General features: G+C 41.0%; 1 protein-coding gene across 2 annotated transcripts; it reads right to left on the reverse strand.

The window, feature by feature from the left end:
* Positions 1-67: 67 nt before the first annotated feature.
* Positions 68-18810, reverse strand: hk1 (hexokinase 1). Of its 2 annotated transcripts, none has more exons than XM_040011200.1 (21): positions 18430-18810; positions 12046-12213; positions 9544-9690; positions 9336-9455; positions 9097-9192; positions 8874-8973; positions 8554-8737; positions 8188-8343; positions 8001-8088; positions 7620-7765; positions 7249-7441; positions 7055-7166; positions 5887-6035; positions 4931-5050; positions 4601-4696; positions 4413-4512; positions 4142-4325; positions 3865-4020; positions 3546-3633; positions 3177-3322; positions 68-1979 (listed from the first exon to the last, which is right to left on the reverse strand). In XM_040011200.1, exons 1-21 carry the CDS (start codon positions 18490-18492, stop codon positions 1832-1834), a joined length of 2760 nt encoding a protein of 919 aa, XP_039867134.1. In that variant the 5' UTR covers positions 18493-18810; the 3' UTR covers positions 68-1831. The 2 variants fall into 2 exon arrangements, with proteins under 2 accessions (XP_039867134.1, XP_039867133.1); XM_040011199.1 differs by having other exon boundaries at positions 9544-9692; positions 12050-12213; positions 18430-18809.
* Between the last annotated feature and the right edge of the window lie 4102 nt (positions 18811-22912).

A 22912-nucleotide genomic window follows, 5' to 3' on the forward strand; every position in this document is an offset into this window, starting at 1 on the left:
GAAGAGATTCACAACTACGTGAGTGCTAAATCATCAATGCACAAACAAAAACAAACCAACCACGACATCATGTTTACACAGGTTTGACTTTATTAAGTGACTGATTGGCGATGTGGGACAGATACATCCTTTATTAGCAGAATCACACAGATTCAAGCGTTTGTGTGCGACTGGACATTCTGGGGTCAATCTGAAGGCAGAGTAAAGGAGCTACCTGACTTCTTTAATCATACAATATGACTAAAAGGTAGGAAAGGACATTATTTTAGCTCAGCTGGTATTCATTTGAATATTTAAAAAGGTGGCATCTCAACCATATCCCGTCCTCCACGGGCACCACTGATCTTATAATAGAATATTTTCTTCTTGTGCTCTTTAATTGCTTCATAATGAATCTAAGCCGTCGTAACTTTGAGACTTTTTTTCCCCCCTTTTGCTTTTAACACAATGAAAATAAATATCAATTTGCATAAGTTATGCTACATGAATGAGCCTGACAGTAGTTACCTTAGACATCCTCCTGAGCTTTTAGGAGCACATGGTGATATTAAAGGGGCGAGTAGAGTACGTGCTTTTATTATTGGCCAACATGTTAAAACTCTTTTAAAAGTTCTGTAATGTTCATGCGAGTTTATACACACTATGGCTGCTGTTGTTATTCCCCTGGCATCCGTGTTAGCACCGCATTTCTGTTTCATAATTAAATAGCTGTTAAGGTATCATCATGGTGATGAGGTTAGCCAGGACTTCTTAAGAAATGAACACACTAACAGCAGCTGTGACCGGTACCAACAACAGGACACATAGTTTCACACTACAGACAATAAAAAGATACTGCTCTCTGAGATAAGACCAGTGGTTCTCAAACCGTGGAGCAGGGAGCAACTGCAGGTGGGCCGGAGAGGACCAGAGGAGAAATGTTTTTAGGAAACATAAACAGAACAAAGAACAGGATGGAATGAACTTTAAATGCTAAAAGACGTGTGGGCGTTGACTTTGAGCACCACTTGGTTCTCTAAATCTGCCACTGCAGAAGTCCCTCTTCTGTCATGCTTGAGCACATAAATACAGGACAGGTACCGTGTGAGGGAACTTCTTCGCTGGCTTCCTATATATGCATCATATTTTGCAACAGTAACATTTTTCTTCAACATCTCCCGATATATAAAAATACAATAAATAACAACAATGTATTTATAACATTGTTTTATATGTGGGTAAGATATCAAATACCAAAAAAAAAAGCAAAAAAATAAAATAAAATAAAGAAAAGAAGAAAAAAAAAAAAAAAAAGATTCCCTTTCATCTCAGTACACATTTATATATCGCATCCCTTTCATGCTTTCCTGTACATACGCGCGTAATCTACAGCAGACACACAGACTTTGGTCTAAAAGAGCGTTTTTATGTTTTTCTTTCTACTGAACAAGTTAAAAGAATCAATCTGCGATGTTTCTCTGCAACTGGTGTGCTGACCTGCAACTTATAACAGAATGCAGTTACCAGAGAATTCCTCCAGATGGAGACAAAGGGGGTTTACAGGCATGCGACTGTCCTGCATTAAAAAAAAAAAAGACAAAGGGTTGCTTGTGCGTGTTTTATCCACAGAAATTGCAAACTTGCAATATCCTTAAGAGACTGGGTGCTGTTAATAAATCTAACCACAACAGAGAGAAAACCTCTCCTTTTCTCTGCCTCACGTAGACGGACTAAAGCAGCTACCGGAGCGTGATATGTCGACTGGTCTTGTTTGATTTAGGAGGAAAGGAGACAATGGTTGAGAACTGGGGCAGGAGAGGGGATGAGATAACAGTGAGATGCAGAAAATGTTCTATTTGCTGTTCAGCTCCTGTCTTAGCCGGCAGCCCACGGCTGTGATGAGTGCAGCTCCTTTTCCACTTCCATCCTCTGACAGCAAGAACTTGACATTACAGTTTGGAGCCAGTTCTTTAACCGTCTGGTGCATGATCAGGGAGAAGCTACACAGAGACAGAGGATGTACACGTTAGTCAGAAAAGCAAAAAGAGCCAGTCTAAATGTGATGATACGGTTAATGGGTGTGACAGTGACACAAGAGGGAGCGAAGGTATGGTTTACCATCTCCTCGCCAAAATGAATCATGTTCAAAAACAAAAGTAAGACAACCAGGCCTCTACTATCTAACCGGGAAACAGGCTTTTCTGCATAGCTTAGCATAAAATAAAAGTTGTTTTCACACATCCAAAAAAGAAATCAGAGAATCAGATACGGACACTGCCTGCAGTTTTGCTTCCTCAGTTTTAGCACACAGCAGGAGCTCATTTCTATCAGCTGCAGTACCACAGTGGAGATGTTTCGGGGTGTGCAGGAGATAGCTACTTGCTAGCTTTGAATTCACAGGAGTATTATCTGGACTGGTTTCACAAAACAATGCAATCAGCCATCACACGGACTTTCCACACGGGATTTGGAGAGTTAATGACAGTTTAAAATCGGATCTGCACCACCATCTTATAAATAAAGGAAAGCTTATGTGTCAGCTCAAGGGTTAAGGCACAATAAATCAACTTGCCACTGATTCGTTCGTTCGAAAACATGTCCAAACCAATGACCTATTAATGACTATGTCTCCTAAGCATTGCTCTTGTGGTGACACTGGACATAAGAACAAACGAGCAGTGAATATTTACTTAACCTGAGGTTTTTCTCTTGCATTGTGCAACACATGCAGTGAATCTCATATGCAGTTATAACAGGACTGAAGCAGGACTCAACTTGACACAAGACTCTCTGTGCTATATGTACGCTTTAGTTAAAGTGCTACTTTGACTGCATTGGCTATCTTGCGACTGCTATTTAATGTCAAATGCTTACTTTTAGCTTATTTAGCTTACTTCCAAATAAATTTATCACCATGACTAAGAAAAGAAAAATACTTTCACAAAACCTTTTAAAAAGTAGCAAAGAATGATCCTTTCTGTTAGCAGCCTGGAGCTGCTCTTCTTAACTCGATGAGCCTACTATTGTTTCTATTTGTCTGTCTGCTGCGTAATTATTGTAACTACAAAGATACTTTTTTGTGAAAATGGTGACATAACACAGCAGCTTATGAGGTCATCATATGCCACTTCACTTCAGTTGCCAGTGAATTATTTTTAACATATGAAATAATAAATAAATTAATGGATTAAACTTACTGTGGATGTAATTTGTACAGGGTCCCGTCTACCCCTACGGTGATGTCCAAATGGTCCAGTCCACGGTTCTCTCTAATCTTATCGACCACTGCCGCCATTCCTGCGCCACATAGCTGAGCTGCACGACGTGACACTGTTCCACAAACCTAACAAAGAAGACATTTATCATTATTGCAACAGCTTTTTGAGCCACACAAGTACATATCAGTCGAAGTGAGAACAAATACAGCCTAAGTTTCAGTTTCTCTCCTACTCCTGTGTCACGTAGTCTTTCATAAAATAAGGCTAACAAGATAGCATTATGGTTCTCTCTCAGTGTCCAAATGCAAGTCTAAGACTTTGATTACTAACTAACTAACTCTTCTTTACCTCTTTGACTATGATACTGTCATCACAGGTGCTGTCCAGGCCCAAGTGTTGCAGGATTGATCGCACCTGCAGCAAAGCCAATCTGTCACTGTACAAAGATACAAACAGAAAGTCATTAAAAGATGACAAATGAAAGGAGTAAGGAGTTTAGTAAGGAGACAGGAGCAATATCTTATCATTAAATAGACAACACAATCAGTGGTACGATAGCAAGCGGTGCTAATGGAGTATAATCTCCTGTCCAGGTGACTTCTTATCTCGTGGAAGGGTGAACTGACACTCTTATTAGACGCAAACAAAGATAGCGTTCATTGTTTACCTTTCTATCTGTGACAGGAACTTTGTTTCAAAGATGCTTCTGGTCTTTAGTGTTTCAGAAATCTGTCCTCTGAACAGGAATCCTTTTTTGGTCATGTCGATGAGGATGTTCCGCACGATTTCACCGAGGTACATGCCGCTGATCATTTTCTCATATCTAAAATGCAGAATTCAAGCAAAGACAAAGGAAACATAAATATACGGTATTTACATGCACCTCAAAGATAGGAATGAATGCCCTGTATCTTTTCAAGCATGGGATGGTGTGTATGAGGCACCTTTGTTTCCCCGGGTTTAGGGAGAAGTCGTCCACAGAACGGTCGTACTCTGTCCTGATGTCGTCCAGGCATCCGTTGTCTCCAAAAGCTCCCCACTCCATGTTGACACACATCTGTCCCTCATCGCCCTCAATCATCTCAACGTTCTTCATCTCTTCCATGTAACACGCATTACTGCCAGTACCTGTAATCAGAGAGACGCATTATATAGATATAGCACAAAAAAGCTGAATATTTTATAAAAACAAGTGTTACTTTAAGGTGAACTAACCGGCGATAAGACCAACTTCACAGGTGGGTTCTTCATAGGCACAGGTCATCATGGTTCCCACTGTATCATTCACTACAGCAACCACGTCCAGATCAAATTCCTTCAGACCAGACAAACAATATGACGTGCCACAAAAACACCATGATTCCATGTTGTACTGAGTGATGCTGCTCCTCATATCCTCATACCTCTCTCCTCTTAATGGCGTCCCTCAACAGTCCCACCACATCTTCCCCTTCGCAGTCTGTCGCCTTGAAGCCTTTGGTCCATGTCACCAAGATGCCCTGTACACAGACGCACACAAGTTTAGTTTATCATGTGACAACTTCATGGATGGCTCAGGCATCAGTTCATGAAATGTTATTTGGCTTTTTTCCCCTCTTGATGTTGCTTAACGGTGGACAAGTTATGCATAAATCACAGCTTTAGTTTGCAATACAGCCAGTTTAAGACTCTCAGAGTATAGAAGAAAGTACAGGGCTGTACATAAAAGACGAAGAAGCAGGAGTATTACTCACAGCGTCCAGGCTGGTCTGTCGGCAGGGGAAGGAGAAGGTGAAGCCCAGAGGAAGACGGGCATTCTTCATCCCCATGTAGTCCAGGAAGTCACTGATACAGTGCACGATGTGATCGAACAACTGGAAAAATAAAAAAGTGACACATTAAAAATTGCATTTGTAAAGTACATCACTAGTCTTAATGATGACTCAAAGCACTTTACGCCATAAGGCCGTATTTGCTCCTTATCACAGAAACCAGAGGAAAGTCTCTCTCTGCATGTACTGTGATACTTACTAGTGGTTTAACATCCAAAACGCTGCATAATTTCAATTAGAGGAATTCAAGAATGATGCAGTTTAGAGTGTTGTGGTTAAATGTATTATTTTTTTGCCCATGCACTAATCTGATGCATTGTGTGTGAAATGCATTGTTATATTAGGACACAGATGATTTCAAAGACATTTAAAATGATCTGCGTGGCAAATCTGATTCATTAATGGTCACTTGCTTTGAATAATGGGACCTCTGAGAATTACTGAGAAACATGTGATAACACTAAAATACATAACACAGGGTATTTTGTAAAGAGCATCTGTTAAATATCACTCTCCTGTCCTGTTTCCAGAGGAGTGAGACTAAAGAAGTCAAAGGTGACTGGATTAGCTTAAGCTGGTGCTTAAGGGTTAAGTTTAAAGTTCTCTGTTTTAGAGATTGTCAACTCGATGCCAATCTAAGCCAGTCAACTTTTCTAATTGTCCCTCTCTAATTGTCTGTCCCTAAACTTTTGACCTTCCTCCCAGCTTCTATCCTATTTACTTATCTCTTAAACCAACAAGCCTCACATCCCCCATCTACCATCCTAATCTTTACCCTCTATTTAACGGGGAGATATTCACCAGTCCTCCTTTCGTCGCAGTTACCTGCCGGTATAATTTTACACCGTTAACTCTAGATTACAGGCTGTTTATCTCACCTCCTCCCCTGTGCCCTGCATCACTTCGAGAGGAATAGCGTAGATCTTGTTGTGCATCTCCACTGATCTCCTCTTCCCAGAGCGAATTTTAACCAACAGAACTCTGAAGTTGGTTCCTCCTAAATCTAAAGCCAGGAAATCACCATGTTCTGGACACACAGATAAACAAAACAAGAGAAAGATAAATGACCAGCGGTCAAAACATTCAAACGTATTAGGAAAAGACTTAATAGGCAATGTAAGCTTGAAAAACAGAATAAACAGACTAATCTTTTATCTTATGGCGATAGGTTTTCCATAATATTCATACAGTTATGTGGGTACATGTGTGTTGCTGTGTGTGTACAGAGCTGAAGCTGTTCTATTAAGAAAAACATCTTTTTTTTGTTAAAGCTGCAAGAGTTGCAGAAAGAAAAGGTGTGAAGTAGTGAAGCCAACGGTTCCTTCTTCCCGAACAGATCTGCGGTCAAACTATCTAGTTTGACCGTGAAGGTTCTCAGTCATCCAGGTCATCGTTGTCAAAGGAGCTTGCAAAGAAAAGCGTCTGGACTTCTTTAAGTTGCTAGAAGACATTTCACCTCTCATCCGAGAAGCTTCTTCAGTTCAAAGGTCAAATGGTGGAGAGTCCCAGATTTAAACCCTGTGGGAGTTTCCCCCCAAAGAGGGACAAAAGGACCCCCTGACGGTCCTCTAATCACATGAGCCAAGGTGTGAAAATGGGTGTGGGTCCCAATCAGCCAGGGTTTCGGGTGAGCTCATTGTGAAACCTGGCCCCACCTTATCATGCGATTTCCTGAGGTCAGATGGCCCAGGATGTGAGTGGGCGTTAAGGCGTCTGGGAAGGGATCTCAGAACTGGATTATAGATGGCAGACAGTTGGTGTCGTAAACCCCCGCCTCTGTTCAAAGATGGTCGCTCACAGTGGACATCTATGTCCACTGTGAGCTATCTCTATGTCCATCTACGTCATACTGGTTGACATCTATGACATCTATGTCCACTATGTCCATCTATGTCTTCTAGCAACTTAAAGAAGTCCAGACGCTTTTCTTTGCAAGCTCCTTTGACTATCTAGTTGGATATTTTCATATGCTGAAGTGTGTGTGTGTGTGTGTGTGTGTGTGTGTGTGTGTGTGTGTGTGTGTGTGTGTGTGCGTGCGTGCATTACCTGTGCCGTCAGGAGTGCTCTGCACAAAGGTTGGCAGCATTTTGACTGTGGCAATGTCCTGTGTGCTTTTAGAAAGGCCATTTTGGATCTCTATCTTCATTCTCTGCTTCACCTAAAATTAATATTTTATTGTCAGAGTCTAAATATTGTGAAACGCAAATCGGCAGAACAAACACTGCAGCATCTTTTCTCACCTCCAGCAGCTGTTCAGTCGTCAGGGAAAACTCGGACAGTATTTGGGCGATTTGTCGCGATTGTTCAGCGAGTCTGTAGGCCACAGCGGTCACCATGGCAGCACCCTTTCCACTGCCGCTCTCCGAGAGGAGGAATCGAACATCGCAGTCTGGGACCAAGCGTCTGACTGTCTTGTGAAGACGACGGGCATATCTGAAACGCATATGAGATTCTGCTTAACTATGCACATTTTACTTAAGATCAAAGTAAGATGATAGGTACACATTTAACTCCCAAATGCCGGACGGCAATTCTAGTACAAAACTAAAGAGCGAGAGAGCATTTAAGTAAACACTAATCTAAACGGTTCGTCTTTAAACTTATCACTTACTGTGGGTGCATCTTGTAGAGAGACCCATCGATGCCTACAGTGGTTCGGAGACGTGACGCTCCTTTGTTCTCCTTCAGCCTCATCAGGATGCCGGCCAGAGTAGCAGCTACAAGGCTGGCGGAGCGGAAAGACACAATGGCACAAACCTGAGGGAAGACAAGAAAAAAATGCATCAAGACCATCCAAATTATTAAGAAACGTCTTAAATATTTGATTTCATTTGTTCCATGGATCTTAATATTTTAAACAGACTAAAAGTTACAAATTAACTACTTAACTATACAATTTCATCTTATATGATTTTCCTGATTTAAGTTCCCTCTCTGAAACCAAAAAGAAATAAATAAATAACTGAAGTGTTTTCTCAGTAACAATACACACATGCTGCACAGCAATGCAGTCGTCCGCTGATGGCTCCAAACCCAGTTTGTTCAAAATCTCTCTCGCCTTGATCAACCCTTCCTTGCTCCTAAACAAAAGAGATAAACAAAAAAAAAAGTTTACAATTTCATTTAAAAAATCATTCAATTTTTTTGTCTACTCGGTTTAAGACTGTGGTGTGACTCACTTCTCTATGGCTGAGACGTGCTTGGTCTCGATCTTTCCTTTAGTGAGCAGCTCGGGGGTGATCCTTCCCTCAAACAGCAAGCCTTCTCTGGCCATCTTCACCAGGATGAGGCGAACCAGCTCCCCCATGTACATCCCACTGACCATCTTCTCAAATCTAATGCACAGAAAAGACATTTCAGCTCGAGGTTCAGAAATGCATCACTACTCACTATAGCTGCTCTTTCACAGCTGCCGGTAGTTGTGTTTGTAGCAGCTGAAAGGATGTTTACAGGTTTCTCATGGTTTTCTGGTAAATTAACTGGGAGCAGTTTAAGTATTAATTTTATGATGTGAGGAAAGGTGTGATACTTTTGGTTTGACTTACAGCTGGCTGCCCGGGTTGAGAGAGCCTCTGTCTATCTCCCTGTCAAACTCAGTCCTGATGTCTTCCAGCCTGCCGTCGTCCCCGAAGGCTCCCCACTCAGTGTTCACGCACATCCTGCCCTCGTCTCCCTCCACCAGGTCAATGTGACGCAGCTCCTCCATGTAGCATGCATTAGTACCTGTACCTAAAGCACAAATACGCCTACAGTTACATCGATTTTACACAGACTGGCTACAATTATCCATTTGTCTTCAATTTTTCCCATATAAGCATCTAATTTTTATTTTGCTTTATTTTTATGGACAGTAAATCTGCAATACCGATAATAATGCCGACTTCACAGCGCTGGTCATCAAAGCCGCAGGTCATCATTGTTCCCACAGTGTCATTTACGACTGCCATAATGTCAGCCTCATAGTCCTGAAATATTTAAAAGCCAAAATACATAAGAGAGCCTTTTAGCACCATTTTTGTTAAACTATATCCCAGTTTAATGACATTAACTAAAGTGTGGTACCAAGGGAGATGACAGCAGACACTCACCCCTCGTTTCTTGATGGCTTTGTTAAGCAGCTGGACAACATCCATCCCCTCCACTCCACTGGCCTTGAAACGCTTAGTCCATGTTATCAGAAAGCCCTGGATACAACCAAAGAAAGCCAGAGGAAAAAGTAAGAGATTCAAGTCTCTCTTGAGTGTTTATTTTCTTGGCTGAGTCTGCAAACTGTGACGACTTGTTACGGGAAAAGGGTGGAGGGAAGTTTGTTGACTGCTTAGTTTACCTCATCCAGTTTGGTCTGCTGGCAGGGGAAGGAGAAGGTGAAACCAACTGGAAGTTTCTTGTCTTTGATGTTGTGTTTTTCCATGAAGTTACCAAGACACTCTGCCACATGGTCAAACAGCTGGAATGGAGGTGGAAAGAGGGGGGAGTTATCTCATGTGGAGCTCAGAATAAGCTGTTTACATGTGTATATTTCTCTGTAAACCTACTCTCGTTCCAGTGCCGTGAATAATATCCTCGGGCGTGTCGTAGATTTCACTCTCCATCTGCACAGTCTGTTTCTTCTCATGGCTCACTTTGACGCGGAGGATTCTGAAGTTGCTGCCTCCCAAATCGAGTGCAATGAAGTCTCCTTTCTCTGTTGCGATGGAAAGAGTTGGAATACAGGGAGAGACCAAAAGTGGGAGAGGGGAAGAGCGAAGAAAACATCAGTACAGTTCAGGTTCATTTACAGAACATCAGTTCACAACAACAGTCTGTGAGGTAAAGATCCAGCAGTACTGTAGAAAACAACAATCGAGTGACCTCCTAGAGCGAACACTTTGCAATGTGGGAAAGGAAAAACTCACTTGCAACACTAAAAAGCGAGTCAGAGCATTTCAGGAATATTTTATTCACTGAAAGGGGCAACACATGAGCATTAGTGTTTGAGACTTCTACCTACAGAAAGCATTGAATGTGTCCACTGTCACTGCCTCATCTGCATGTCTAATATCTGTAAGCTTAAACAAATACAGTGAGAGTGGCCTATAAGGAAGATGAGGTAAAGAATCAGATTATAAGATTAATGTTTGCTCAAAAGCTCCCATCTATAAACTCGTACTGTTTCTTGTGAGCCTATGTTTGTTCATGTGTATGAATAGCTCAGGTTTACTTTGCTCTGTCTGTCCTGCTGTGGCTTCCTGTATATTCATTGGTTAATGATTATCACCACCAGGGGCATTATGATCAAGGACATATATTCACAAGGTCAACAGCTTATCAGACATGGTGCTTCATAGGTAAATGAAACAATTATACGGCTGGTGAAATCCTAACTCCTGACAATACCCTGCATAATAAAAGCTTGTGAGAGGTCAATAGGCTGTTGATGGGCTGTGAAAAAGTACTACTTAATCTCACCACCGATATCCCTTAAAGTCCTATGTGTATATTTAGCTGAATAATGGTACAGTAGTTTATTTAGTGTATCTCAACGAGGAACTTAATTTCTTTATAGCTTTCTGACTAGATAAACAGTAGAGTTAGATAAACCGGGCTGCGTCATCATGGCTCATTTGAATTTAAAGCATACTGACCTTTGATAAAACTGGCAGTAATCTCAGATTCATCACATAAGGTCTGTTCACTTCCTAACGCTTACTGCTCAGCAAGTCAGTCCAAACAAATCAAGCTGTAACTCTAGAAAGTACAAACCAGGGACAATGTTGCGATGGGGTCACTCCTGCAGTGAAGCCATTGAGTTCTCGGCCGACATCCTTCTTTGAAAATAATTTTTTGTTTTTACAGTACATATAGAGAGATCATGTGGAGCGTTAAAAGTACATGAAGCTTGCAAAAACTGGCTGCATTTTTTTAACTTGGCTTTTATTTTGAGCTCAACTACACAGCTACAATTTTTATTCTTTATCTTACATGACTGAGACACTGTTGGTAATAACAGACCCATTTGGTGTATCCTTTAATTAACACAACTGGGTCAATCTGATTTTGTTGGACCTGATTTTAAAAAAAACAACAAAAACAACAAACATCTAACATCTTCCACTACATGTACCTATTTTTCCCCACAGCTGTTCAGTGATATCTGCGCACATTTTAAAAAAGCAGGTGATGAAACAGCCCCCAAACAGACTGGTGACCTAGGGAGTACCTGCACTTTCACCCTGTGACACCTTGGCTTCAAACCCCCCACAACCTTGAATAGACAAGTGCTGTAAAAATCTGTTCACTTTAAATCACCACACATCAAGCTGTCTCTCTTTAAAAATCAGGGAGTAAAATTCCTGTTCACAAATTATTTATTTGTGAATTAAAATAAGTAAAAAACTGTGCTACAAAGCAACACTGGCTGAGCTATTACACCTCATCTGCAACTGCAACAGTAACTAATTTCCTTGAATTTGTTATATAACTCTAATTGACTCCATGTGCATTTCTGTAAGTTTAGGACCAGCTTTCACAGTGATGTCTTCTCCAACAATGGCAGCAGGATTAGTGCTAATCTCTGATTTGTGTGTGTAATGTGTGTCAGGGCTCACAGCTCTTACACTGTAAACTAAAGTAGACTTGTTGCAAGGCAGAAATGGTGTGTTCATTCAAAGAGCTTTGCTGTTAATGATGATGACTGTGCATAAGTAACAAAAGTCAGTCTTCGTTGGACCGATGCTCCCAGAAGTACAGCAAGTAAAAGATAAGGGACCGTCTGTCACCTTGCTCCTGCATAACACACTCTCTACAAAACACTGTCCCATTAAGGTTTTCTCTGAATTTTACTGACCTGCATAATAAAAGGATATTCCTGGATCTGCAACTCTAAGGTCAGTGTTCCTGTTTCTGAGCTGTAAAGCTTTTCTACACTTTCACACACCAAACATGAAGAAATATGATCTAAATATAAATGACCTCATGGACTTTACCAAGCCTTTACTGCCTGTGGAGACTGGCTTCTGTTCCCTGATACAGTGATATAAAAGCAGTTTTAGATGGACTAACCTGATCCCATCGGGGATTGAGCGTACAAATGTTGGCAGCATCTTCAGTGTAGCAGTGGCATTAGTATCCCGACCCAGTCCTGTGACCAGCTCCTTGCGAAATCGCTGCGTGATGTCCAGTAACGTCTCATCAGAGAAACGCATGGAGTACAGGTACTTATCGATCTAAGAGTAAAAATAACGACAAACAAAAAATAGAAATTATTTCCATCTAAACTATTAAGCATCTGTCTGCAATAAATACACTTCTAACTGACACACACACACACACACACACACACACACACACACACACACACACACACACACACACACACAGTGACAATGACCAAGCATGAGGATATTGTAAATATGACTCCCTATCTCATAATGATTGGACTCATGGATAAAGATAACCTGCTTCGATATCATAAAATGTTAAATAACCTGTAGCTGGATAATATACCAGTAATGAAGATTTCTTATATAGCTTTATTCCAAAATAATCAGATCAATTTCTCAGATCGGAGTCATCGCAATGTGTGCACAGGGTCACCTTGGTGACACAGTGAAACAAGGAAGTCCACTGTGTGTCACTCAGTCCTAGCAAAAGGCAACACTGCACAGCAGGGTAGGGTTGTGGTTTTATTGCTCGAATGACAGTGATAAGGCAAAGTAGGAGGTATGCCAAGAATTCAGTCAGACATTATTCTTACCAGGAAAAGGAGCCAGTTGTCTTAAATTGCCTTAAACCATCAAGTCTTGAAATTCTAAAGTCTCCCTATTGAAACTTCCCACTTTAGCAACTGTGCAAAGGCTGAACTGTCTGACCCTTCAGGAACAGCACGTTAAACAATCTGCTGAAATCCAGTGTTACATCACACACTGTGATGAAACAAAGAGATGCTTTTGTGGTTTCAGAAACCAAAAACAGAATATATTCTCAATTGTGGGTAAAAGTCCCAATCATTTGACCTCAGTCGACAGTAGGCTGGATGTTATGCCTAATGGTCACACAGACATGGCACATAATGAACAACATGTTGCCCCATGGGTATTATATAAAGATGTGGTTAAAGACTTGGTTTGACGACCATCAGAATAGGTTCTTCTCGGTTTTTCCTAATAAGCTGCATAGGCAGAGATCATCCTCACTAATTTCTGATACACACTCAGTCATTTTGTTGTGGAAGCAGGACTAAAATATGGCAAAACCACTCAGTCCAGAAAAAAAGGAAAAGGGTTAATTAACGCTAGTAGGCTTCAAAGGAGGAAAAACTAATTAAAGAATTGTAGATGGGGTCATAAAAGTTGGGGCCACGGCTCCTTTGACTGAGAGGTGTGCTGACAAAGGGAGCTAGTCAGTCTGCTTGCCTGGCCTCATTGATCTGGACCTCTATTTGTGGTGTTGAAGGAATCCGGAGCATTTTAATTTGTTTTAATTGAGTTAATTACCTGCCAGAGAAGAGACATGGACATATGGAGACCACCCAAGAAGTAAAATTTTATTCATCTGTTACTTACCCCTAAATAGCAGGTATCAATGGTATGAATGTGCATTACTTCAATTGTGATTATACAGCCTCATGTCCAAGCTTTCCAATGTTAACTTAATCACGGCAGCCAATAAAGTGTGGAGTTCGGGAACCAATGGGTGGCTTTTATGCAGTCTGTGATTACTACTCAAAAATACTGCAGGCATGGACAAAACTCGCATCTTTCAGTTTGTTCTTGTATCGTCACTAGTGTCACATCTTGCAATGATCTCTCTCAACAATGTTGGCTAAGCTTCTGTAGCTGGTAATTATTCAAAGTCACAGTGTAATGTGAAGCCAGGGAAACGCGACAGCTTACAGGCATCAGAAATTGTAAAATCTGTCACATAGGAATGTCGCAACATCCTCTTTTAGGGGTGTTAACTGTACTTCCTTTATAAATCTGGCCCTTGTGACATGACAATGGCAGTCTGCTGTGAAACAGGAAAAACTGTTGGCCACTGACATGGATTTTATATCGCAGAAAACATGTGTGGTGAAACTAAGGCACAAATCCAGTGCAACCAGCAGAGACTTGTCTTTCTCACCTGCTTATTAAATGGTCAGTCAACTGTTATGTAGATGCGACCAACAGCTAGTTTCACCTTGCAGCCATGCATGAATAATATATAAAAGCTTATCTCCAACCCATAGTATTATTCTCATGTATGTGACCATCCTATCTGCAGTAACTGTTAAGTAGTCTAACTGATTCATCGTATGGGGCCTAATGTGGAGTGTGTGGAATAAAGGCTCATTATGTGCACAAGCTCTTGTCAGACAGGAGGGCACAGCTGAGTAAATGTAACCTCTAACCTGAATACTATTTGGGTTAGAGTATGCAGGCACAGGAAACTTGTTGGATAACGCCAAAAACAAGTCCACACCTGTGCTGGGTTGTATTTTACACCCAAATGTAGTCCTTAGTTAGAAGGGACTGTTTAACAGCAGTGACATGTTGTTGCTTGCAAACGTCCTCCCTTTGTAACTCTACATCTGTTATTTCATTTACAGTGTGCACATGCACACATTTACACGTGCATGCAAACATGTCTTCCATTCTGCTTTTCATACTCAGAAGAAATAAGACAGTGATTAGAGATTTTAAATTAAACTAAATGGAACTGATACAGTTTACATGCATTACACAAATATTGATATTATTTAAATGTCTTTGTTCTTCATGGCTGATCTCCATAAGGCTTGAAGTTAAATATCTTGAATTCTTTTCGACCTCTTTTCAGCTTCACGCTTGTCATCTAGCTTGTTGGGGTTATGTCTTGTTTACAGTCATCTTTAGGAAAGGACAGGAGGATCATATTTCAAAGCCTTGTAAATAGTCTGACTCTGCAGCCCTGGCCTCCCCTGAGCCAGCAAAATTTTAATAATTGCAGGTTACAAATGAAACGCAATTCTTTGTTAAGCAAGGAGTAGAGGAGTAACAAAAAATGTTATTCCAACAAATGGAATAATGAATTTTATTACAGTTTTCTGGAGTTACATATTACAGATCTATTAAAAAGACAAATATAAGCTAAAGTTAAAAAGCTTATGGCTTCTGTACCTCAAATTTCACAACAGGCTCACTCTAAAGGAACAACCTAAAGGTTTGTGGGGCTCGAACAGTCCTCCAAGCTATAACAAGACAGGCCCAAAATCTTACAGAACTAGAAGCCTTTATCAGGAAGCACAGGAAAATCTCCCAAACAAGAGATGAAAGACTTTAGCTGCAACAAAAGGCCTTAAGAAAGTCCATGCAGTGGGGGTCAAACGTTTGGTTAAGGACATTTTTGTTATTGTGATGGAAATCGGTTCCTAATTTCGCCAACAGTGTTTTGAAAAAATGTAATCTTTAACTTTTCACCCAATTTTGGAAGTCGGCTCATCTTTTATCCATTTCGCTATGCATGTGTGTATACTGCACATGTCCTAGACTCTACTGATCAGTACTGATTCAGGTGGTCTGCGCAGTCTGTTTCAGTTTATTTAGTATCTAACCCAATATTTTCGCTTGAGTATCATATTCAGAACGTGAATAACTGCTGAAAGGCTAAGTGGCACTTTTTAATAATGAAAACTGCAAAGGCCAAAAGAGTGCAGGCTCGCCAATAGAGGGAGTCTTCTTAAAGTTATCTTTCACCCATTAGAGAGCTTGCAGTAAGCTGATATTTAGAGTCTCCTTTTTGTGAATGGAGAAATGAAAGCATTTCTTTATTTAGTGCAGCTCTTGTGCACTGCACTGACTGTCAGCTGATGTAAATAGATCCATTCAGGTTTGCAGCTCTGAGCTATTTAATCTTCCAACTGCTGGCAGCCCAGCCAGTTAGCCCACAGTGCTGCTTCAACATCTCCTATCATCAGAGGATCTCCTCATGTTCTGATTTCTAGATTTTGTTTTTAACTGCTGCTGGCAGGAACTTTGTAACGGTAAAAGCAACAGTTGCATAAGCATTCATACAACATATTTTCAAGGTTTCAAACTCTCTGCCACCTACCCTTGCTGTATGTTTGCTGTTGGCTAACATACTTGCATGAGACTGTTTTTTATTCTGTTGCCTTGTTTAAAACAATGTGCCCAATTAGCTAAGTGAATAGGGGGGCATTCTCTCCTCTACTTAAATAACAATGTGTTCTCAGCTGTCCTGCCTGATGCTCAGCTACAAAGGAGGAGGATTAAAAAGTTGCTTCACACTAACCTAAATGAAATCCCCTCCAAAATCTGACTAAATATTACTTGTACAGTTCCTTTCAAAGAATAGAAAAAACATCTCTGACTCAGCAAAAATTCATGTCTAAGCATTGCATCGTATCAGGACACTATCTGATACGATATTGCTCATAAATAGAAAATATCTCCACTGCCGTTTGTAGAGAAAATAGGTGTGTGTGATGACTAAGACTGTTTAGATTTCACGACCAACTTCATTTTCTTATTTGTACAGTTTCCCTTTTTGAGGAGACAGGAGGCAAGAGTTTGTAAAGGCCCTTCAACACACCTCTAAAACAGCTTTCTGTGCCTCCGCCCAGAGCTCGGTGCAAGTTTCAGGAAGAGGTCACACTCTCTGCCGCTGCTTCCCTCCCTCCCTCCTTCTCATTCTCCCTTTTGTTTGCATTCCTTCTCTCAACAATGCCTTGCTCTCCTCCTCACCACGAGGTGGCTCAGGGAAGCATTGAAACATGACTCCATTGTGTGTACGTGTGCGCACACAAGAAATTGTGCGCACGCATCCTCACCATGTGGAAAAATACCATCCTCTACAATGCCCCCTGCTGCAGCTTCCCTTTTTCAACTCCGTGTACACAGACGTACTCGCACGATGTACTTTGGATGACCTACCAGCTGCAGCGGGAACGTACAGTCAAGGACACGGCGGTGAATTGGGTTGACCGGAGAGACAATCAGCTGATCGAGTCTCTTTGGCAACCACAGGTCATCTAGAAACTCATTATTGATTAGATTGTGTGTACACGTTTAATTATAGCTGCTCAAATATTGAACTGCATGTTTGACAATTTCACAACTAGAGAAAGTGGTACACAAACCCTGCTCTTATAAAAGCTCCAAAATAGCTGGCGTTGTGTGCCTGTCTGTGTATGCGTGTGTGGGTGTAAGCCTCCTCCTGCTGTCCACCTGTGGTCACATGGTTCAAAGCTGGCCTATTTTAGGGAAGCAGGGAGAGGAAGAGAGCAGGAGTAAAAAGGGAGGGAGATGTGTTGTATTACATCAGATCCTGGCTGCTGATTCATGTCTTTTACCTTTACAGACTGTGCTCTGACTTTAGTGCAGCACAGCAGGCACAGCTGGAGACGACAGGGCCCCGTGTGAACAGACCACACAGATTAGCTCGAATAAGAATGGGAAAGTGAGAATGGAAGAAGGAAGTGTGATAACAGACTTGTTGCTGAATCTGCAGCTTGTGTGTGACACGACAAGCGACCTTAAATGGACACTGTGCCGTGTGAAATTTAAGCACACGATGAGAAACTGCAATTTTAAATTTAGACACAAAGACTAAAAACTGTGACACCAGTGGGCCTGGTAGTAATTTAACCTCCTCTGACTAAGTTTTACTGTTTCGTAACTATGGCGACCAGATTTTATGGCGCATTCAATGAAGAGGTGCTGGAAACTGATTGGAAAAGATCAACTTTTTGATCTCACTCTCTCACACACACCTCTCTGAGGACAACTAAATCTGGTCCTAATGATCAGACAGACTTCTTTAAGTTTCCTGAAGTGTACATCACATCACTCATCACTTTTAAATAGGGACACATGAACACACCATGAATAATTCAACCTATTCAAGGCCTCCGCCTCCTCGGTCGGGCCGTACCGAACCCCTTCGGGCTCCACTGAAGGGAAATTAAAGTGTGGGTATCTTTTTAACAAGAATATAATAGAAACTCTGTGACCCCTGAAGTAACTTCTACCCATTCATCCCTGTGCTCATGCGTCCTTTCATCCTTGCAGCTCACTTCCTCTCTTGCTCTTTGCCACACCCCCTCACATCTTCTATCACGGCAAAAACGTTACTCATGTTGTGACTACATTTTACTACGCACACACACCTCCCTGTGCAGTTTGTCACGTCTCACTAGGCCGGGGTCATTCCCTTTAAAACGCGTGTCTGTGAAAATGACACGGGTCCGAGAAATCGGTCTGTTCTCGCGACAGGATGAAGCTTTCTTTCACTTCCTCGAAGAAATGTACCAGTGTGGTAGAAAAACTTATGATGGAGATACCTAGTAAACCCGGTGACCTCTACAACACATGTGCTTCTCTCATCTTTTATAAGCTCGTCTTCTTCGTGTATCTAAGACAAACAAACAGAATCAAAAAGGGAGGAAAGAGGTAAACACTCACCTTTTTAACCTGGTCATCCTTGAGCTCAGTGAAGTAATAGGCTAGTAGCTGAGCCGCAATCATTCTGCTGCTTGTTCTCGCTCTGTCTCTCTCACACACTCATACAGACTCACTCAAACGCTTTCTCAGTCTCTCACACGCCTTAACCTGCAGATGGATTTAAAAAAAACTCCAAAGATAAGAAAGTTAACTCAGACTTTTCTCTGCCCCTGTTTCGTAAATATAATCTGCAAGAGGTATAAAGATATCCCGAGTCTAGTCCAGTGTGGTTTAAAATAGCCGGAGCTCCTTCATGTGTGGCTAAGACTCTAACTCTTCCTTCTCTGTGCATGTGAGTGAAGCCAGGAAGCATGAATGATACAGCAAGTTTGGCTGTGGGAGGCAGAGAGAGAGAGACACTCAGGGGGGGGGGAGAGGGAGGCAGGAGTGCCGCAGAAAAGAACACGCCCACTGCCTGCAAGCTCATTGGCTAGACAGAACTATTGCTACATCCTCTGGCCTGCTATTGGTCGGGGCCTGCTGATGCCTTGGAGGCAAACCCAGTGATGGAGGAAGAAGAGGGAGGGGGTAATTAAGAGGAGAGACGTGAGGATTTGAGCTTTACTGTCAAAAGGAAGTTGTAAAGTTTCATTCTGTTTAGCCTGTGCCAGGAAGACAATGAGCCACACAGTTATGGTATTACTCAGACTGCTGTAAAGTGCCACTTTAGTTACTGCTGCCGGCTAGCTGTGAGGAAATTCAAGGGAAACTTATTGCTCTTTGCTTCTCTAAACTCAGGGACATACCAGGAAGTTAAGGACATTACGAAGTGTTTCCTGTGGGCACGGGATACTGCTCAGCAGGAATGGGTAATATTTTTTCCCCTCAGGGTCATACTGACTAAGTTAAGGGACACACATTAGATAACTGAATCAAAAATGGCTAAAGGCTGGAATTATTAACAACAACAACAAAAAAAAACCCCAAAAACAAACCCCAACCTGAAATCTACATCAACTTGAAATTTAGTGAAGTATAGCAGCACAGGCTCATCATCTGAATCAGATTTTGAGAAGTGGGGGTTATTACACTGCTACCCCTCGGGCCATATTTCACACATTTACTGCAATGTGAGTGCACTTTCCCCACATTAATCTTTGGGATGGACATTTATTTATTATTCGTACCATTTCATCTTAAGTTACATGGTCTTTTTGCCTTTTCCACGCTATCTTCCTTCCAGTTAAGACATGTCTACTGTCCCACAGTGTCTTTGTCTTACTGACAATGGAGGTTTCTGGTTTCTGACCCACCTCCCCCACGGGTGAAGGTATTTGTTCTGCGTGACCAAGCATTTAGACAATAAACTGAATGTTTGTGATGCAGATAAGTGTGATGTACTGCTTCAGCTTGTTTTTGTTTAACAGAAGGACACACACCTGCCGCTCCTTTTGTGCACTACACCTGCTTGACCATAATTTAAGTAGAATGAAGGCCATTCATTCACTCGGCCTTCTTTCTCAAGATTCAGTCCATTAGCCTGCTACTTTCATAAACTGTCTTTTCAAACAGATGTGACATTGTCACTGCAGCAACAACAGCTGTCTCTAGACACTTTTTAGGACATTGATAGACTAGGGTTAGAACTACGGGAACTGTTATATTTTGTATAACTAATAAGTTGGCTCTAAATTCATTCTACCTTCTTTTAATTATTTTTCATACGTTCAACTTCATGAAAAATAAAATAAAAATCTTTTTTTGTATTTTTACTTTTTAAAGGCTGAAGACAACAGAGATATGTATCAGTACTGTTAATGGAAAACTTTTCTGAGCCTTTTACAGCACATGACACCTGTAAAAGTTTATTAATTCATTCCAGAGTCCAGTTGTGGTCTCTTTTTAATTGTTACATCAATCTGTCTCTATTGCTTTTGAATTCCTCATTCTCTGGGGTACTATATATTTGACACACTGCCTGCAAGCCTGCCTTTACTTGTTATGCTCATGAGAGGCACGCTGCTTAAACAAAAAATAAACCGCTTTATTTGCATTGGTTGCATGACTCATGAATACAATGGATTTTTCTGTGTGAGACTGACGAACACTGGAGCACGATAGTGTCTGGTTAACTTTACTGTTGATATTTTAGATAATGATACAGTTTCCTTGAAGAAACCTGAGCTGGAGATCATTTCTCCAACTATATGAAACCTAAAATATAGGTTTCATAAAGCACTTCACTCAAATATGAAATATAGTAAAATACCACCAAGGTCAGTGCGTTATCCAGTAACTTGCCACGTCAAACATCAAATTTTCCTCTGACTAACACAAAGAACAAAAATAAAGTTTAACTGCAGTTATTTAAGTCTTTAGACTGTAAATCACAACACTGTAACAATCCGCCTGTTATAAGGTCTGGCATTGTAAACATTATAGAAAATGGTCACATCAAGCCACCACAAATTATACCAGATAATGAATGCATACCAAACAAGGAAGGTTTAGAGAAACCAGTGTGCAATTATGAAACTGTGATTTGTGATTTGTAAATATAAATGTACTTCTAATGATCAGTGTACAGTATTATAACATTTTTATGCACTAAAATAAAGGAGTCCTTTCAGATACAGTCATAATACAGATAATTATAAGTTGAAGTTATATACAGAAAATTTTGATTCCAACGTACTTCACATGGAAAAAATGGATACAGATTTTCAGAAGCTTAATAACAAATTCTTTTTCTTCTTCTTAATAATATTATTGATTGATCGCCTTGAGGCGACTGTTGTTGTGATTTGGCGCTATATAAATAAAATTGAATTGAATTGAATAATAATAATAATATTCATTGTCACCTCTTTATTCAGTCTCAGAGGTCTTTCAGTTTACCATAGATAAGTTAGTTACCTTAATCAACAAAGGCTCCCCATGATGCAGCAGAGCTGGTGTCCAGCAGCTCTCATCATACTGATGTTTTGATGCATTGTGGCGTCTAATTCTTCCACTGTCCACTCCACTCAGAGGTTTAAGCCTGGGATTCAAACGTTGATTCATTGTATCTTTGAAGAGAATTAGTCGGGCTGTGAAACTAAACTGGAGGTCTATTTTCTCACAAAACTAATGACTGCAACACAATATCCAGAATAAGACCAGTGCTCTCTCCACTGTAGGCTGCAATAGCTCAGTTCTGCCCATCTACTGGAGAAAATTTCTGAGTGTGTGTGAAAGCTTGTATTGTTTGTTTGTAGGGCAGACAAAGACACACACATTCACAGAGCCCTCAATCAAAAGATAAAATAAAAAATACACAGCAAAGACGCCTTGCTCCCTAAGACAGGCCCCTTTAGGAAAAACATCAGAGAAATGATGAATGGAGTGTTTTTAAATGAAAGATAGAGACAGAAAGAGCCAAACAATGAAGGAAGGTAGAAAGGACAAGAATGTTAGTAGGCCTAATGTTAGAGGAAAAGAAAGGATGCAGTCTTTTTTATCAGTCTCTGCTCTGTTGTAGGATGCAGGAGCTATATTTTGAGGAGCCTAGCTGCGCTTGCATTCAGTGCCACATAAAGCTGCCGTGTCGCAGCCTGTGTAATTGTACTGTGAAGACAGTAGCTTGATACAAGGACAGCGTGGGATTATTGTGTGTATGTGTGAGGATGACGTAGCCCTCAGCTGGTAGCATTCTCACATGTTAATCCCTGAGAGATTAGCTAGTATTTCACTCCCGTTAGCACACTATTTTTCCTCCCTTACTTTAATCCCTCATCATTCATCAGTCATGCAGTGGTTATCGCACTCTGTCTTTATTTACTGTTCCTGTGCATTATTCTCTTCACTTATTACACTCCGCTACTGTCTTCCTGCCTGTCTTCATCTTCAACGCATCATCTAATCTGTTATGAATGGATTAGCCTCACACTGATCACTGCACCTCTCATTAACCCAGTGCAGTATCATCAGATCAATAGCTTCAGATTAAATGTGTAAACAAACAAAAACGCAAATTGTAAGTTTTGCCTAATGAAACTAATTTTAAAGTTGACCATAGACTGAAATTTCATCAGAAATGCCAAAACATACAATCTTTACTTCTTTTTTCTTTTAAATTAATTAATTAATAAACTTTCAACAGCGGTCTATCACTGGAGTTCTTCAGGTTACTGCTTGGACTGCTAATGCACCGAGCAGACATACAGATAAAGACACAGAAAGACTGGGCAAAGCTCCAGCCAGACAGATAAAAGGGACAAGGAGAATGACTAAAATGGCACAGATGGCCAGAGACAGTTAGAGAGAGAGAGAGAGAGCCGGGTGACCACAAGGACAGAGAATCAGTGTACAGTGACTGAACAGAGGATTGGTTGTTTTTATTGTCAGGAAATGTGGTCAGCAGCATTCCAGTCCTCCTCCTGCTCCCCATCAATAAACTAAGAAACTGCTGACTAACCCCCACAAGCAAACACACACACACACACACACACACACACAATTTTGT

Source organism: Simochromis diagramma, unplaced genomic scaffold (genome assembly GCF_900408965.1).
Source record: "Simochromis diagramma unplaced genomic scaffold, fSimDia1.1 OVJJ01000603.1, whole genome shotgun sequence".
NCBI lineage: Eukaryota > Metazoa > Chordata > Actinopteri > Cichliformes > Cichlidae > Simochromis > Simochromis diagramma.

What these genes read in the sequence shown, in the direction of transcription:
- hk1 (XM_040011200.1), bottom strand. Translation starts at nt 18,492, where the DNA reads ATGATTGCGGCTCAGCTACTAGCCTATTACTTCACTGAGCTCAAGGAT. An exon ending in TTCACGGCACTGGAACGAGA is followed by an intron (nt 9,456 to 9,543) that starts GTAGGTTTACAG and finishes CCTCCATTCCAG; the next exon opens with CTGTTTGACCATGTGGCAGA. An exon ending in GACAGACCAGCCTGGACGCT is followed by an intron (nt 4,697 to 4,930) that starts GTGAGTAATACT and finishes GTCTGTGTACAG; the next exon opens with GGCATCTTGGTGACATGGAC.